The following is a 19,759-nucleotide window of genomic DNA, read 5'->3' as shown; positions in this document are numbered from 1 at the left end:
GGAAGAGATTTGAGCAAGGGATGCTGTTACGTGAGGGGTCCCTCAGGGAGCTTTAGGTCAGCAGCTTTGAGGACCTGGATTGTCAACGAACGGAAGACCTTTCCAGAAGGAGCTGGCAGGGGAGGAGAGGAATGAGAAAGACGGGCGAGGGACCGGGGAGTACAGAGACAGGCAAAGAATCGGCGGATAGCACTGGGATTGGATGAGAATAAAGACGGGAGCTCAGAGGCAGCGTCTGATTTCCCCAGTGCCTGTCTGCATGCCAGCCTGTCCCCTGCTCTACGCCATCCTTTCAGGCTAAATCCCGAGGCTGAATTCTTAACAGAAAACACAGATGTGGATGATCAGCATCGCTCTCTAACACCAATTAAATCTGAGAGGTACTATTTGTGAGACCTACTAACACTATAATGATAATGAGAGAAGGTGAACAATAAAAATCCATACAAACAAGGTAGCAAAAAAAAAAAAAAAAAAAGAAAAAGAAAAAAAAAAAGGAGGAACTCAAAGGTCCTAAGTCACTTAAAAATGATATAATTGATTCTTTATTTATTAGAATACAGCTACTAATTTATCCATGGCCACGCTCTATCTGTATGCGACACTGTCGTCTCTGGGGCAGAGGAAGAGCTAGACTCTAAAAATATTCCTAGTCCTAAACCCTATATTCTCCTAAAGACATGTAAATGGCATTTTGTTGGGGCTAAAACTAAGTAACTGAAAGGCTGCTTCTCATTTTATATTATCTTTTATCAAAGATAAAGGGTGAAATAACCTAAGAAAAAATACCATATCTTGTAGATGGCTTAATAATTCTCCATATAATTTTTAACATTTTTTGTTAATTTAGTTCTCTATATGATCCTATGAAATAGGCAGAACAAATATTAGTACTATAAACCATCTCACAGATATGAAGCTGAGGTCTAGAAAGATAAAGGGGCTTGTTCTAGATCATATGGCTAATAAATGCATTTGTGGTTACTTAAAAATATTTATAATATCTGCTGCAGAGTTATAGCTCATAAGTTTGCAATTTATATAAAATCTTTAATTTAAAAAAGTTTTAGCCTTACTGAACGAAGAATTCTAAAAAAGATGTTCTTCAGTATTCATTTTTTTTAATAATCCCTTTTGAGTCTTTATATATATTAAATAATATAAGGTTGTTAAAGAGTAGTTTAGGCTGAAAGAAACGACAGCTGGAAATATCTGCCTTTTTAGAAACAACTTAAACGATCTCTTAAAATACGAAGAAAATGCCACAAGTAATCGCTTTGATACCAAAAAGTTCTTAGATGGCATGTTATGTTTTACACAGCTCCCTGATGGTGAGTGATATTATCTGTACATTAATTTTGTGGCAGGAAAAGTATTATTCAACTATCATTTGTGATAAATAACCACACAGGGAGCTGTGGATAGTCGGCATCTGTGAAAATGTGATTTTGTTGTTTGCATACCAATTAATGGATCCATTTCAATAGGAAGATGATGGGCTTGGTCCAAGGAATACCCTGGTGCTCCTCTGAGGCCTACAGATTAAATGAAAAGAGAAAACCACCATAAAATTCTCAGAAAGGAATTTCCTAATAAGCGGTATTGTATGATGATCATACAAAGTATATATTTGTTTAAAAATTATTTGGTAAATTATTGAAAGAATGATTCAGTTATGTTATATGTCTTTGTAGAAAGTAAAAAATTATTACAACAGAGATTATTGGTTTCCACTTAGGATATAGAATGCAAAAGCTGGAAAGAATGTCGATATCCTAACAACAAGAAAAAGCTGGATAAAATAGAAAATCATAACATTTTTGAACCCGACAGAGACTAAGGTTGCCAGGCAACCAATGAGCCTGAAATCTATGGAAAGGCCATGCTGCGAACAGGGATGGGTGTGGGCACAGGCTTGCCTGGGCCCAGGCAGAGGGGAAGATGGAGCTCCCAACCAAGTGAGCCTTCTTTCAATATGTGATAAGTCAACTAAAGGTATAAAACTGAGCCATACCTAGAATCGTGACCTCAGTAAAAGATACTTTCAGAGGATTAATGTTTAGGGCTTGACTGAATTCATTTGTCATAATTTTTTACATGTAATTATATAAAATATAATACTTTTTAACAATTCTAAAGGGAAATTTAATCCTTTATAATTTTCTCTCAATGCAAAACATTTCTAGAGTCTTGACTCCTGTGAATAATAACGGTCATCTATTTTAAGATGTTGGCTGCACGGCTCTGATTGAATGGACATGGTTCTACCTCATGGTTCTACCATAACTATACAATAGGTGTATTTAGAAACTCTTAGGATTGGCTGTGGTATACAACGTTCTGTTTCTCAGAGCAAAGAAGTAGCCAATAGAACAGAAGGACTCGGGTTAATTTACCATGGCTCATCCACTTGGTCCTTGAGGCAGTGGGAGCCCTGGGCCTTCCAGGGAGATTCAAGCAGTGACCTGGGCCAACTAACTCATTTGGTCATATCCACTTCTGGCTTGGTTAAATAAGTATGGATACATCTAATTTTTATGACGGGATTATATCACTTCAAGATGTACTGGATAGAACTTTTAAGAATACGTTTGCAGAAAACACATGAAATCACTGAATAATTTCAATCTTGTCTTTTCTCAAGGACTCTAAGCTCTACAAGGAGAAAGATGATGTTTGCCGTGGTCATTGCCATACTCCCAGTGCTCAGAGCTATCTGACACACAGTGGCTGTTGAAATATTTGCTAAAGAAATTAATGAAGTGCAAGAAGAAAGAGATGCTAGACTATCATCCAGAAAATCCAGATTCAAATGCACTTGTTTAATATGGAAAAAAACAGCTTTTTTTTTTTCTTTCTTTCTTTCTTTTTTTTTTTTCTGGAGGACGATGGTCGAGCAGGGCAGAAGGACCTAACTTATTTGTAGAACTGCTTCCATTTGTCAAATATTTATTGTCTACTTAACCATTAGCCAAATATTCTTTTAGGCACTAATAGAGCAGCAGTGACTAGGACACTCAAGAGTCATTGAGTTGGGTCTGGTGATGATTTACTCTGCTGCTCTTTGTAGATAAGCTGGCACCAGAGCTAGTCCCCAGTAGGCGCATCCTAACTGAAGTTAACTGCAGCGTTTAAGGGCCCTTTCGTAAGTGACTTGCTCAGGCACACCTACCTACTGTGTTGTGCCATCGATTCACTGCAAACAGTCTGCTGCAGGTCACGGTCACCACGGCAGGGATGGTCAGGTGGGGCAGTGTGTTGGCTGCCACGTGCGTTACCGGAGAATTTGATGGGAACTTCAGCACCATGATCACATCCTGCTGCATCTGATCTTTAAACATGAGTGGACTCTGTGGAAGGAAACACTGTTGAATAGAAAGGGAAGGGAGCAGAAGAAAACAGAGGGATAACACAGTTAGTGAAAGCTCTGGGGAGAACGCGGTTAAAACAGATGAGGTCGGCATGAGCGCACACAGAGAACCGAGCAATGTGAGTGAACTTTGCTGCTGTGAGGTCGGCACAGAAAAGAGCAGGGATTCCGGGTGGTCACTGGTAGAGGACTCTGACTTATTAAGGATCAGCCTCCATTCAAGCATCTTCAGATGGCAGTGCGAGAAGTTGGCTTATGGATGCGTCCGCATGATGCAGCACAAATCTCAGTGCAGTTAAAACATCAGTTTGGTGGGAAAATAAGTCAAATCAGTGACCGATACTATTTACATGGAATATAGAGTAAATTGACGGATACTTTCATTCTGTATTTACCTGCATGATCTGGGGTCACAGCTCCAGTCTACATAATGAGACTATAATAGTCCCCCATGTCAGCGCTTCGTACACTTTCCTGCTGTGCCTCCTTCCTCCTCTGGACTGTGACCGCTAACCCTGCGTCCATTCTATCATCCATCTATCTATCTATCTATCTATCTATCTATCTATCTATCTATCTATCTATCTATTGGCTTGGTCACCAACCCTTGGTTGACCTCACAGGTTGCAAAGATCTTGTCAGCTTACAATCCCTTATTATAATTATTATTTTTTAAACACCTACAGCACCTGGTCTCCCATGCAAGTACTAACTAGGCCCAACACTGCTTAGCTTCTGAGATCAGATGGGATCGGGCTTGTTTAGATTTTTTTGTTTATTTATTTGTTTGTTTGTTTAATTATTTGTTTCTCAAACATCTAACACATGACTTGATAAAAAACAGATATGATAAGTATGACTATTAAGTACTTTAAATCACTATAAATACTATCAGATAAAAAACACAAGGTAGTTCTCATTCATGTTTTGTAACTGCTGCATACATGAATTCTCTGCTACGTGAACTTAGAAAGCTTAAATTTTTTTTATAAACAGTCCCATGCCAATTTAGTCTCCAACGATTTCCTCTAGGAATGTATTGAATTCTGACTGGGCATTTCTCCAGGATAAATATTATTATTATTATTATTATTATTATTATTATTATTAAACAGAGAAAACTAACTCAGGAATAAAACTCTTCTGCCAAGGCATTTCATAAAATAAAGTGTTAGAGATACTCTCTTGGACGGTTTATTAAAAATCCTTCATCTCGAGGCTTGAGGCTCCGACGCCACAGCTCCACGGCCAGGTCTCCACTGCGACTGGGTGTGACATGTGAGGATGGTGTGCCTGGTGCTAACCCTTCTGCTTTGTCACACGAGGACGCATTCGATCAAAAGGTTCATTAGTAACTAACCGAGGTACTGACACTGGTTGAACAACTGCAGAGGAAAAAAATGTTTTCAAACACATTTATTTACGTGCTTCGCTAGAAGTTTAACTATTGATCCGTTGAGGGTACTTGTGTTTGCCTCTGCTTCACCAATGCTTAGCATCGTGCCTGACTCACAGAAGGGGCTCAATGCAAATCTGTCAAGTAAGTGACAGAATAAATAAAAGGTGTCAAAAATCCTTTCACCACAAAATAACAGCTTATACATTTCTGTACACATAATTTATAGACCATATTCCAGAGCTCTTTTGTCCAAAATTACAGTATTTGCTGCCTTGATAACTGTCTACGAGAACTGGTGAGCTATTTAATTCATCATGCTTTTTTTGCGTACACATTTTTACCTTTAAAGCATTTTTACTAGAGAAAAAAATTAGTAAAAATTCACCCTTTAAAAAATAAATTTTACATAAGTTTATCAAAGTAGATAAAGACAGAAATATTTGCTATTTGCTAATAAACTGAGAAAGAACTACCTTGTTTTAAAAATCGGCTTTTCAAATTTAAAGTAAAAAGAATATTACTTTTTCCCTTGCAAATGGGAGTAAAAGTGTATAAGTAGCATAAGTAGCTAATGCTGACCGATGCCACTAGCTCACATTTACTTGGGAGTTCACTGCACACCAGGTGCTGGTCATATTGAGTCATGAAATTCTCAGGGATGCTGAACCGTAAATGGAGAAGTTATATAAATACCTTGCCTAAGTCTTTCACTAGTTAGTGGCAGAGATGGTGTTTGACCCAAGTCCAGCTCTGGGGCCCTTGTTCTTCACCCCTCTGCACAACTGCCTCTTTGCAGTGACCACAAATGACCTTTAGATGTCTTTCTTTTTCTTAAAATGAACTGCTCCCCTCACCTTGCCTCATCTAAAAGTTTAAATTGGGCAATATGTTGTGTTTATATAGTTTTCATTCTAATTTATAAATCTAATTTTCTAATTTTGGTGCAGGTGTATGTCTGTAAGCCTATATGTACACAAATGAGCTTAAGGAGAGGCAGATATAGTCAGAGAAAATGGCTATTTTTGTGAATCCAAAATTAATCCAGTTTCAGCAGGACTTAAAGGGAAGAACTGTGCTCCCTTCTCTGTTTCTCCTTAGGGTATTGATATATGCCTAGATAAAGAGTTAACCAAAAAATCAAGAAGCGTTTAAAATGCTGCTAAAATCACTATTTCATTTGATCTCAACCCAAGTACAAAAAGCATGAGATTTCAACAAACTGCCATGTCCTACCAGGTGCATGGCAGAGCTCCGAGGCGGATGAGGCTCGATAAGCAACTGAGATGGCGTCTGTCCAAAGTTCTGTATCTGCGCCTCCATGGCCTGCAGGGAAGGAGAGTGACTGTCATAATAAATACGCATCAGCAAGGGGGATCAAGACACTCTTTGACAATGCAAGTGTATCCCGTCAGCCATGAAAAAAGTCCGGAGAATTCATGGGGTGCTCTTCTCTCAGGGTGCAGGATCGTCCAAGTGTTAGTATTTTGTAGACAAGCTTTGCATCTCCTTAGAAATGTGCTTCTGTTAACCAAGTCACTATTTTTATGTAGAAGCTGGGGTTAAGTGTGATGTTAAACTGTGAGTACACGCATGCAGCTAAGGACCAAAAGGGCTCACGTAACACTAAATGCAACACATATACCTCAACAAAGTCCTCTGTAAGAAGAAACGTATAGGGATCTCTAATGAAATAAGCTTCTGGGATCTTTATGGGAAACAAAATGAGACACAGAGTCCACCAATGACACAAAATAAAATTCAGAATATCACATGTTCTAATCAATTCAGAAGACAATCAATAGAAAGAACACCAAGACTTCTGCATAACGATTAAATATGGCAAAACTTTCACTACAAAAATATATATATTTTAGCATTCTACGTTTTTTAAAGATGAATCTTGAAATATTACTTTAAGGTATGAATTCATTTCTCTCAAAAATTTTCTGAAATTTTAGAGAGAACTAACCCAAAGAGGAAGTTATTATTTGGGCATACTGAGCTATGCAATATCCATTATTGCTGATGAAAAATAATGAGATTTTATGGCTTCCAATGAATACAAATAACTTCAGAGCTCAAATTATCTGGATGGTATAATATGCCTTTTTTTTTGTGTATGTCAAAGAGAATCTTAGGAAAGAATTAAGCATTTCTTCTATTCATAAATTCCACAGGCAAAATATTTCAATATATTAAGCTGAACTAATAGAAATCTTTTTCTGAACTATTATAAGTATGTAATTTAAGTCAACAAGGGGAAGCATAATATTTACCATGACTGTTATTTTATTACCATGCTAATTTTCCCCCTAAAATGGCTTGTAATTTGGTTGCATATAAAAATGAAATACCAGACTCACTGCTGGGTGCTTAGGAGAGCAGGTAAGTTGGTAGATGGCTTTCAACACAGCCCTGCCACTAATCGCATCATCGTCTACAGTTCTCATGTATAAAGTACTTAAATTTAACAATCTGTCCTCCTTGACTGCATTTCGAGAAAACGTTAATGAATATGTGAATTTTCAAATTTATTCACAATATTAAATATGAATGCATCATTATCTGCCATATTTTAGCTACTGCATAAATGGGGCTTTTGTTCTATTTGGAGAGGCAACAGGATGAATTATTAAACCTCTTTAAGTGCTGTCTAATTTTAATGTATACATTTATTTTCACAGTGTCCACTCATACGCAAAGTGTGACTATTTAAATTGTACTCATAGATAACATCGTATTTCATCCCCTCAATGCAAGAATTATGATTATAACGGGGTGAAGAGACCATTTCTGGCTAGGTTCACGTTATTAACAACAAACTCTTTACAATTCTTAAAACAAAACAAAACAAAACAAAACAAAACAGTAATTTTATCATTCAAGCTGTCCTGGTGAGAAAAGTTCATTACTTTGCTTAATGTATTATAAACAGCTAAAGTCTCTCTAACAGTAGATACTATCACTTGTGTTTTTGCTCCTCCAGAAAGGGGACCAGGGTAGTAAAATTAAACACACCTAGATCTCTGCATCAGTGCCTTGCACATAGTAGGCAGCATTTAAATGTTCATACGAGGGCTGAATCGGCAAACGTGCTTCGTGCGACTTAAATTTTTTCTGAAAGGGAGGTGTTAAAATTATACTAGACAATATTATGAAACTGATTGAAATTTTATTAATCTTTTATACAGTTCTCTTCACTGGGTCCTGCCTCTGATCCTTTTTGGACTGGGACAGAGATGGGGTAGTTGTTCTGAGAGCCCCTCCTGGTGGAGGAGAAAATGCCCCCTCAGGCTGACCTTGGGAAGGCTCTAACTCCTTCCCGGACTCCCTAAAGAATAAGAAATGTCCTCTGGCCTCATAGCGCATCGTTCTTCTCTTTCTCATGGAATCCAACACAGTTCTTCACATATGCCTGTTCGCTGTGGACCGCTGCAGGGCTGGACAGTGATTTAGTCCTACAGAATCCAAAAATACTTCCTGAATACAGAGAGGGGCAGTGGCGGGGGGTGGGGGGTGGAAGAGGCTTTGTGCAAAAACCGAAAGGCGACCTAGAAAAAGGAAAGCACAGTAGTGGAGCAAACTTCAGAGTTCTGCACTCTTACAATTCAGTAGCACAAGAACACAGCGAAGATCTGTGGATGCCGACTCCCCGCTGAGGGATACGAAATCAGACAGCAGACCACCCTTGGGGCGTCCTCGGTCCCAAGACATCAGGGTGCATGAAAGGCAGGACAGTCCAGAGTGTCAGGGACCCCGGAAGGATGATGTCTCTATCAGATTCAGGGTGAGAGGAGTGGGAGGGACAGAAGGGCTGCTGGGAAAGGGACTTCCAGAAAAACGGCACGAATGGAGGTCCTGAAGGTTGTGGAGGAACTAGCTAGTCAACAGTATGAAGACTTTTTGTATTGCCATATAGAATTTTTCCATTAATAATCTCCAATTATATCAAGAAAAAAAACTCAAGCAACTACTTACGGATCAATCTCAATGAGGGGATCCTTTCTATATTATCAGAAATAGTATTTTAAAATACTCAACATATTCCATTTCTCTCTATATTGTTCTGCATGAGTCAGACTTAACGTTAGCTTTAATTACTCCTGAAACACATATTTACTGAGCACCTACTATGTACCACGTGGCACTGTAGATATTTGTGATACTCGTCAACCAAGACAGGTCGAGATCCTGCTCTTGTGGAGGTTATATTCCAGCCAGGATGGCACAGGTTACCTTCAGCCAGATGTCACGCTGACACCCCATGGGTTGGGTTCAGCTCACAAGTATAGCTTCTAATTGAGCCAAGATTTATAGGTCAGATAATTTCATCTGATAAATTGGATTTTTTATATTTTAATTGGTGTATGGATTCTTATGCTTCTAAAAATTATTTTGTTGAATATTGAGCAGTTACCATGTATTTAACACTTATTTTCTCCCCAGCTAAGACCTGTCAAGAACTAGGTAGGTCATGGAATTAGAAAAAAGAATATTTTTAACGCTTTGGGAGCTGTCCTAAAATATGAGATTCTTCAGGAGTAGACAGATAAGCAAAGAAAAATGTGAACTAAGTTATGCATAGGGGGAAAAATTAAGTAAATTTGAACAGTATATGTGATTTTCAGATTTCAGACGCAAGTAGATTACAGAACTCAGTTTCGCCTGCTTGTAAGTAATATACAGGCCCAGTTAGGAGGAGCTCCTCTTAGGGACAGTTTCTCCTTTATCCCCTCCCTACTTCCTGATTGTCCCATTCCCTCGTGTTGTTGGGCTGTCTCTGTAAAATTCTCCAGGACCCGCCTACCAGGTTACAGAACCACGCCCATCTCTGTCCACCTCTCTTTGTTTTCTCACTTATTTTCAACAGGCTCTTTCTAGTTTTATCTTCCGCACAGGTCAGGGCCACTGTGTCACTTATGCCACATATGACAGTGGGGGGCAGATGAGGGACAGAATCTACCCCAGCTGCTAGAAGGAGGGACACCTTTTTTACTTTATTCTCCTAAACAGGGCGTCTTTTCAAATTTGCCCAAAAGGGGCGTGTGTGCCAGTCACGGCTGTGACGTATGCCTTATTCCTTTAAGCTGCTGCACCTCTTGCTTAATTTTTTTTTTCTTCTTGGCTTCCCTCCCCCAAAACTTCTATGTCCTCTATGAATTAAAGATAGCTAACTGAGGTTAAACCCTCAGAAGAGGTGGTGTGTGTGTATATTAAATGTCTCCCTGTTCACACGAAAGACCACATGGCTAAGGTAAAAGTAATGCAGCAACAGTAAGTCCTGGTTTGGAATGATCCTCACATTAATGACACACTCAAAATACTCTAAAAGAAAGAAAGAACAAGTGTGCTTTCTCCCTCCCATTGTATTTACTTGTATTCCTTCTCTGGTATGTGGTAGATAAAAACTTTGGTTAATCTGGTCTTTTCCATGACGCAGGTAAATTTAAACAGATACATTTTTCTCCTGTAGAACCTTTACAACTTCTAGCCTTTTGGTAAATATGATTTAGTATTGTCTTTCCAATGAAATGCCATCAGGTCTAAAAGTGCCAAGAAAGAGACACCAACAGAAAGCTAATACTGCAGGCTGTCAAATGACCTCTCATCCATTTCCCTTGGTCTATATAACCTTTTATTTCATAAAAAATTCAACATGTTATAAAGTACTTCAGGTTATATTACCCACGATGCAAAATATCAGATTATGTTCACATTACCAGTCAATTATTGACACTTGTCAGAAAATTCAAGAAAAAAAATAGTAAAAGTGATGGCTTGGGAACACAGAAATTTCGAAAAATTCCTTTGTATTGTGTTCATCTCACTGAACAGCTGTTACTTCGATTGACTTTGTTTTAATGCTTGAAAGTAGATATTTTTTTTTACCAGAAAATGCAACTTTGACATACAACTAAAAATATATATGCGATTTACATCATCTTTCTGTTCTATCTCCAAATCTACCAATTCTGTACCAAAGAGTAAAGAAGAACAACAACAAAAAGATGGTATTTTGAGAAGTCTGCAAGATAAAAGAATACTTAATGGCAGACTGTATTTTACCAGATAAGCTTTTGCTTCTGTTTATTGTAGTAATCAAACAAGATCATATAAAGCATTACTTTTTAATGCTGGAAAAACAGGAGCAAAATAAATCAAGCAAATAATATCTGCACTTTATTTCTTCTCGCTTTATAAACATTAAACTATATAAAAAATTAAAGTGCTAATTTATATTCAACTGCTTCTAGTTTTTCATAGAAACTACAAAATAGAAAAACAAACGTGATTCCTTTTGTTTTAACAATCAGTTGCATTACGACTAAGTCTATTCTGTACTAGCAAAATTATTAGAATATTTAAGCAAATATTTGGTGACTCAACTGAAAAAGAACTGCATTTGCTTTAGTAGTAACTATGTTAGACAATATTTGAAGGAGAGAATTCTGATTTGTTCATTTACCTGCCTCAGGGCTTACTTTTATTCTTTTAGTATAGACCTAAAAAAAAAAAAAAAAAAAAAAAAGAAGAGGAAATGTATCCTTCTGCTGACTCTTACTTTCTCTTTGCAATGATGAATTATAATGATGATATTGCATAATGGACTTAACAAATAACCATGAAAAAAATAAAAGCATCATATCTTCTGGATAGAAAATGCTCTGTCCAGAACATTTTTTCCCTCAAATTAGGTCAATGCAAGCCCATAGGAACTTAACGCTAGTTTATATCAATTAGCCTATGGTAAAATTTGTATTTCGTTTAAAGTCAGAGAACCTATTGAAGACATTAAGTGAGGGCTTACTGTATAATTCAGCTCAGGTAGGACAAGTGCATGTATTTTAATGTAGCAGGTAATAGCTGTCCTACTCTGCCTGCCTTAAATAAGTCAATTTATCCTAGAGCTGTGACTAACTTGGGGGGAACACAGAGGTGAGCTAGACCATTCTTGTCCCTGGGTGACTGTTCTCCAGGGACTGTACCACTAGATTCACTTGATCTCTGGCTTCCCACAGGGTTCAGCCAATGAGGAAGGCTCAGGACAAGAGACAGAAAGCTGAGATATTTATTATATGGTTCCTCCTGCCATTTTTTTTTTTTTCAGTGGCTGGGTTGTATTCCTCTACCTAAGACCACTTTTCCCAGGCTACTTCTCTGGCCAGATTCCAGTACTGGCTCCCTCCCTTTGTAACCTCAAGCTGCTAGGTTGATAATCCTTGACTGCTCTTGTTCCTTTGTTTGTCCGCTTTATTCTGTCCTGTACTCAGTGGATAGGACCATTAATATACTCTCCATTATCCTTCAGAATTTTTTTATTGTGGTAAAATATACATAACATGAAATTCACCATCTTAACCATCTTTAAGTGTAAAGTTCAGGGATGTTATGTAGTTCCACGCTGTCGTGCAGGCAATCTCCAGGTCTCTTCATTTTGCAAAAGTGAAATTCTGCATCCATTAAACAATCCCATTTCCCTTTCCCTCACTTCTTGAAACTACCTTTCTACGTTCTATGGTTCTGACTACCCTAGGTGCCTCACAGAAGTGGAACTATGTAGTATTTGTCTTGTGACTGGCTTATTTCACTTAGCATAATATCCACTGTCTCTTCCTTATTGTAGCTTCAGTATGTCTTTCTTTTTGGAGGCTGAATAATATTCCATTATATAAATATACCACATTTTCTTTACCCATTTATCCACTAATGGACCCTCAAGTTGTTTCTACCCCTTGGCTAGCGTGAATAATGCTATGAACATTGGTGTATAAATATTTCTTCAAAATGCTTTCAATTTTTTTGACTATATACCTAGAAGTAGGTCATATGGTGGCTCTAATTTTTTGAGGAAGCTCCATACTGTCTTCCAGAGAGGCTGATCAACTTACATTCCCATTAATAGGGCACAAGAGTTCTAATTTCTCCACACCTTTGCTAACACTTCCAATTTTTCTTTGATAGTAACAAACCTAATGGGTGTGAGGAGGTATCTTACTGTGGTTTTGATGTGCATTTCTCTGATCATTAGAGATGCTGAGCATCTTTTCATGTACTTATTAGCCACCTTTAGAGTGAATGAATTCATAACACTTATAAGGAAGAAAATTAACTACTTCTTTAGAGTCTTCATTATCCCTTGGCGATCCCAATGTGCTGTGATCCTGAACGATACAAACAGGATTGGTATTCAAGTCTAATATATGAAAGAAATGATGGTTAGCTTTTGCTTTATTTTTTGGTAGGACTGACAAAAGTATAATAATATCCAAGAAAGACATTTTCATTGAGGATTTAGAATATTTTGGGTATAAAACACTAATATAAGTTCCTTGGGGGAGGCTGTGAAGTTCCTTTGCAATCTATACGTGCTAATCCTTAGGAAGAAAATGGAAACACTCTTTTCTGGATGATTTAGAGACTAGCCTACCTAAAGGCACTATTGTGTTGATCATTAAAGAGTACAGCAGTACAGGACTCAAGCCAGAAATGCTTAACGCTATGTGAAAAGAGTCAGTACATTTCTTCCAAATCCTCCTTGGTTAAATAAATTTTATAAAGTAAGCTCTATGCTAGATGATTCAGGAGACGGAAGAGGAAGAGGGAAGGAAGCTGAGAGAAAGGCGGTGGTGGAGGAAGAAGAATTAGAGAAAGTGGTGGTAAGGTGGTGACCTTTTTCTACCATATGACTTATGTTCACGTGAAGTGTCTGATCACAAAATAATTAAAATAATAAAAAACAGAAACAGATTTGCTGACTATGTGGAATGGCATCAAGATAAAGATTCACCAGGTGGTGGGGATAAATATTTCAAAATAAACTCATAAATGTTTATCAAACTGAATTCAGATAAAAAAAATAGTATTGTATATATTTGGCAGAACAAAATACTTTGATCTGATGTAAATGGGAAACAATAATTTAGATATACTATATTGAGAATTTGAATGGCTTTAAATAGGCTTATTATCAATACATTTAAAACCTGTAAAAAAGAATCCTAAACATCTAACAGAAACGACTAGGTACTTACGTTGAATAATATCTACTTCAACAAATTGAAGTGTGCAATATGTTTTGAATAATTGTTAATTTATGCTGCGGTAACAACTGTGTAATATAACTGAAATCTATGTTACTAGAGATAAGGAAATCCCTTCCAGCTATTTCTGTTACAAACAGAAGGCTGCGCTTTCATCCTTCTTCCTTGTGTCAAATATGACTTTAGGTGCTAGTGAAAGTATTTGCTGTTAATTTCTGAAAATCAATAATTAGTGCTTCTCAATGGCACACAATAAAAATAACACAAAGGAGAAAAAGCACATCTCACATAAATGACACACATCCTATTCTTACTAGCTGCATTATTTATGCTTTTCTAGTGAACGATTGATGACCATGGACTAGCTAAGGACTGCAGTCATTACAAAGAGAAAGATAAACCTATATTAAAGATTTATTCACTAATCAAAATTAAATGTGTGCCATTAATTTCTTTGATACTAATTTCTGCATAGAAACTTCATTCATCAAATCTCTGCTATACAAACCTTATTGCCATGGATGAGAAATGATGTGTAAACAGACACATTTGAACCTCTACTCTTATTCATTTTAGGGATCAAAATATTCTTGCTTCTCAAATGAATATTTGAAGACTATCCAACGTGTATTTCCACTTCGATAATTTAAGATAGAGGAGTTTTCTTTCTATGTTAGGTCAGTAAGACTTTTTGTAATTACAGAGAGAAAATTAAGATGGTTTTAAGAAAACATTATCAGACATTTTGTTGATCATTTGTTGAAATCAAGTCTCAGAATAATTGCCCAGGAGAATATCCCCCTCCTTATAAAGACAGTTAGGTGTCAGGGCATTTGTAAAAGAACAACATTGTGCTATGACCCACTCAAGTGATCCAGAGGGTAGTGTCGATATCCCTTGTCAGATCAAAGAAAACAGGCAGAAACGGGGGAAGGGCAAAACAAGAGCTAACAAATCCATGGAAAGAGTCGCAATGACCGTAGAGAGGCCGTCAGCAGTGCTACTGCGAATACGTTCGCGTACATCATCAGCATGAGAAGTGGTTAATTTTCTTCCTTATGAGTGTTGTGAATTCATCTTCTAGGAAAGCCAGAAGAGCAGCTGTTTTTGTTAAAGACACATCTGTCTTCTCAGTTCCTGACAGACCTATCATGTCAGCTCTCTGTAGTAGAAAGAAATGTTTCCGCAAGAAAATAAATTGAAAACTCGAGTGATCTATGGGCATATTTTCACTACAGCAGATCCAAAGGAATGCTTATCCCTGTCGGATCAAAATAATAATAATAATAATAATAATAATAATAATAATAATGATAATAATAGTAATAAAATAAAATAAACGAAGAAAATATAATCTGAGAAAACCAAGAAATATTAGTGATAGAAAACTAGACTAAAACCACCATTTTTTATGACTACTGGTAATATTAAAATTTATTTAATGTTTTAATATTTCCAGCATAAATAGATAAGTGTGTATATGTGTATAAACAAATGGCCCATCTGTTCTAAAACTCTGACAGCACAATAGCTTTTTTTGTTGTCAAAGAAAAGTCGTTTAAATCATTTTTCGGTCTGGCAGGGTCAACTATAGATGATGTAGAGAAATAAATTATTAAAATAAAATTTTTCCAAGGTACTTCATGTGATTATGCTTTTAGGTGCTAATAATCACTGTTTGTATAGCGCTTCATAATTTACAAACTATTTTCACATGTTTCTTTTCACATGATCTTCAAACACAGCCCTATGAGTTAGGTATCATGTCTGTTATCATTTCTTTAAGTGAAAAAACAAAGGTACGTAGAAATAAAGTGACTCACATTTTAATGTCACTCAAATAATAATAGGGCTATGATATAGCTTATTGTCTGATTTCTACCTTTCTATTATTTTTTATTGATATTATGTACCATATAACCATACCCTGAGGCAGATAGGCTTGAGTAATTATATCCACAATCATAAATATGATAATTTTTAAAAACAATTTTAGAAATATTTTTTCACCTATTATATGAGTATGTAGAACAATTTTTTTTTTTTTGTAGCATTTAATTTGTAATCTCTACTAACCAGCTACTAACTATGGCATAATCCCATAGCGCCTTTGGAATTCTCAGACTGATAAAACTTGTTTTTTTTGTAAAGTGATAGAACAAAAGACCAATGAAATGGCTAGTAGAGATTTCTTAAAGCCATCTTAAAATTTTCCCTATAATTGTTAAAAGTTTTACTGAGCTGAAAGCTTTAACATATTTGAAAGCATAAACAATTTAAATTAATACAGCTTAATAAAAAGGAAATATACCTTAGGAATCTCTTAAATTTTTAAGAGTCATTTGGGAAGTAAGAAAAATATCATCCCTAAAGCTGATAAACGTTAGTAAATACTCTGTTATTTTTAAATTCCTGAAAAATATTGAGACTAAAGTAATCCTGACTTGAGAATCAGGAGACCTCACCTAAGTCTGTCTCTGGGGCGACATAGCTGGGTATCCTTGGAAAAATCATTTAATAGGAGTTTTAGGATAGATTAATGGTTTTAAACTGGGAATGTATATATGAAATGCTTGGAGAGATTTTTTTTTTTTTTTTTTTTTAAATAAACCTGCTTGAACCTTCTCCCTGGATATTCTGAGATGCTCATGGGATGGGGGATGGGACAGTGGATGGGGTGTTAGAAGGGATTAGATGAACATGGCATGTGTATTTGAAAATAGCTGAGGGGGTGGGTGTGAGGATATGTATGAAATAAGTGTTAACATTTTTGAAATTGAGTGATAGAAACATGAAGGTTCACTATACTATTCTACTTTTGTAGAAAAGAAAGCTTTCCAGCTCATTCTAACACGCCTTTAGTGGTGCTTGTTAAGTTTTAATATTTCAAACAAGTCAGCAGGAGATCTCCTTAAATGCATGTTCCGGTGCAGTAGGTTGGGGGGGGGGGACGGGGGAGCGCAGATGAGAGATTGAAATTCTAGCAAGTTCCTAGGTGTCGCAGATACTGTTGGCTTATAGACCACATTTGAGTAGCAAGGAGTTAGAAAACCATGGAACCAGATAATTATTAACCTAAGCAGGTCATAGGATAGAGTTTCCCAGCCATCATTTAGCAAGTAAAAATATAAAGCGAACCATAATAATTTTTATTAATATATAAAATGAATAAAAATATTCATTATCCTGCTTAAAATTATGGTTCGGCCAGTTGAGCTCATCTATGAAAAACATGTGTCTAGAAGATTATGATGTAAGCCAAGACTTAAGACAATTTAAATATCTAATATCCAACGATCTACTGTTTACATATTAAAAAGGGCTTTGTACCAGAACTGTTCTGTCATGTTTCTGCCCAGGGGCTGTCATGATAAAGTTTATTATCAATTACTGCTTTACAAGTATAAAATAAGTTAAGCTGTCATATTTTTCTCAAACAGAGATCCTAAGCTGTCAAAGAATGTCAATTTAAAATCTGACATAGAGAAGAAAATTATCTGTTATTCTGACCTCTAATTTCTTGACATTTTAATGCCATAATTGCTGTGGTTAGTGCTGCTTCATGATTTCACCTGTCAAGGAAGAATGAATCAATAACCTTAAGCCATTTCTCAAATTTTAGCACTAACTTCAAAGCTCAAAGTGGGGGATTTTATTTTTTTTACAAATGGTACATTCATATATTAAATATTTCTCTTTTAAATTCAGTGTTTAACATTTAAAAAATCATCCTCAGGCTAGTTGGAGTTTAGTATAACTGAAATGAGACTTCTTTTGGTTTTATTTATGTGTGATGTAGTCATCTTAGTATTTAAAAAATATTAAGATAAATATTATCAAATAAATGGCGCGCATTTAGCTCATTAACAGGGTTAACATTTTGAACGCTGCTTTTTCCAAGAGCTTGGAAACCACTTAGCTAGGTATCAGCTCTCTCATCAGAGCACCATGGTGCAGACTTCCAGGAAGTCACCACTGATGTTTTGAAAAAAGGTGCTGTGCCTCCCAGAGGCGCTTCTCACAGCGGGAACGTACATGAAAGGGGCACAGACGACCACCTAATAACGAATGTGCTGTACTTAACCCCACTTCTCTACGTGGTCTTTGGTTCTGACAGTAGGTGCTAGATGCATCCACGCTGCAAACGTGTGCTCCGTATTCCTCCCCCTTTACAGAGACAGCGGCTGACGGGGAGCGGGACTACTCCCTGTGCCACAGGTTCTTAAGTGTTAGAGCAGAAATTTCGTGGGAATGTGTTAGGTTCGTGGTCGAGGAGGTACGGTGGGAGTGGGGAGAGGGAAAACTGACTCAGGGGCCTGATGGGGCCATGGCGTCTGTTGACGCCGATTTAATCTGCTGAGTTGACCCAGGTCCCCGGGGTCAGGTGTGTGCTGGAGCATGCGCTGGCCGGGGGAAGGAAGGCGGAGTGATCCAGGCTATGTTCCTCACCCAGTATTCTGAAAAATAAGAGTTATTGGGTCTGGGAGGAGGGACACATATGTCACAGAGCGATCCTTGTTTCTCTGATGGAGCCTCAGTGCTCAGCAGTGATGTGATGGGCTCAGAATGAGAATGCGGAAGCAGAGAGCCCCGACCTGAAGCACCCTGGCGCCCCGCGGTCAGCGGCCTGGTCACCCGTCACCGCAAGAGACGCGTCGTTCACACCTTCTATGCAACAAGGAAACCCCGGGGCTGAACCGCTCCCACCCAACAAAAAAGTTTTTAAATTACACATTTTCATGTACTATCTCGTTAGGAAGTCCTGCCGTTTGACGCTTAAGACCTATACCTAATTTTTTTTCACTGTCAAAGCAATGCTGCGATATTTTATAGAAGCAGGTATTTTTATAGAATTCAAATAATAAACACCAAATCCATTTAAAGTCTCAATTCCACTTTCATTTTATTCTCATTAATCTCTCTTTTTACTGTCATTTAAGTATTAAAAATATGCTATTTTCTGTCAGTGCTAACGTTGCCTTGCACATCCCTCATATGCAATATGCTCAACATATTTTATTTTGCCCAAGAGGATTAATTTGCAACTTTCTCTATGAGAAAAGAACATGTTTTAATGAGCAAAAATGTATCAACAAAATATTCAAGAGCAAGAACATCTATGATATTTAAAAGTGAAAAAACAACTTGGAGTTGGTCTCGGCATAAAAAAAAAAAGCTTTTTCCACAATTCTCTTTTCTTATGATTCTACAAGTCTTAGTTCTAAAAGGAGACGATACTTTGTTTCTAGAACTGGACATGTGTTAAGCAAAGGTGCATTGCTGAGAGAATAATTAAGTTTAGAGTTAGCTCCCACAAAATAATCTGATTACAGTTTGTCTACAACTGGGGATACTAAATTAGGTGAGTGTAATGGTTTGTGGAGAAATCCCTTATTTCACAGACTAATTTCATATGTGGCTTCCCTCTCATTCATTTACTCCCTGTCTCTATTTCACCAAGCTTCAGGCGATAATTCCATTTCCTTATGCATACAATATGGTATAATATTGCACTTAATACGGAGCTTGCAATGTGTTTTCTGAATATTAGCCCTAAGGGTCCAATGATCAGCAATCACGAGGCCTTCCCCTTCCCCTTCCTCTTCTCTGCGTGAAGCCACACAAATGAAGTCATTTGTTTTTATAGAGGTATATAAGATATAACTTTATGGATATAAGATATAGCTTTATTTTCCAAATCTACAAGTTTCTCACCTCTAAAATTAAAAATAAAAAGAAATTTAAAAAGCATTCCACGGACTGGAGATGGGGAAATGATTGCTCGGTTTGCACGGAGCAGATGGCAGATATCCGGTAGACCGGAGCCTGCGCGGCACAGAGCTCCCTTGCAGCCACGCTCGTGCCGCAGCTGTTGCACGCTCACTCTCTTCACCTATCTACAATCATGTGCGCAACGCGGGATTGACGTAAATAATATTTTATCTGAAC

The 19,759-nt window shown here is 37.2% G+C and overlaps 1 protein-coding gene across 16 annotated transcripts in view; it reads right to left on the bottom strand.

The window, feature by feature from the left end:
* Positions 1-19,759, bottom strand: part of NBEA (neurobeachin) — a 611,133-nt gene that overhangs the window by 18,001 nt on the left and 573,373 nt on the right. For 8 of the 16 annotated variants that reach the window (XM_036228296.1, XM_036228300.1, XM_036228291.1 and 5 more), the window contains 4 exons: positions 6,412-6,474; positions 6,003-6,092; positions 3,173-3,365; positions 1,464-1,535 (listed from right to left, as the gene is read on the bottom strand). In XM_036228296.1, the coding sequence (XP_036084189.1) occupies positions 1,464-1,535; positions 3,173-3,365; positions 6,003-6,092; positions 6,412-6,474 (418 nt within the window). The remainder of the gene's footprint in view (positions 1-1,463; positions 1,536-3,172; positions 3,366-6,002; positions 6,093-6,411; positions 6,475-19,759) is intronic. The other 8 variants (XM_036228298.1, XM_016151080.2, XM_016151077.2 and 5 more) reach the window with 3 other exon arrangements.

Source organism: Rousettus aegyptiacus, unplaced genomic scaffold (genome assembly GCF_014176215.1).
Source record: "Rousettus aegyptiacus isolate mRouAeg1 unplaced genomic scaffold, mRouAeg1.p scaffold_m13_p_11, whole genome shotgun sequence".
Lineage (NCBI taxonomy): Eukaryota > Metazoa > Chordata > Mammalia > Chiroptera > Pteropodidae > Rousettus > Rousettus aegyptiacus.
This window is presented reverse-complemented; position numbering and strand designations above follow the sequence as displayed.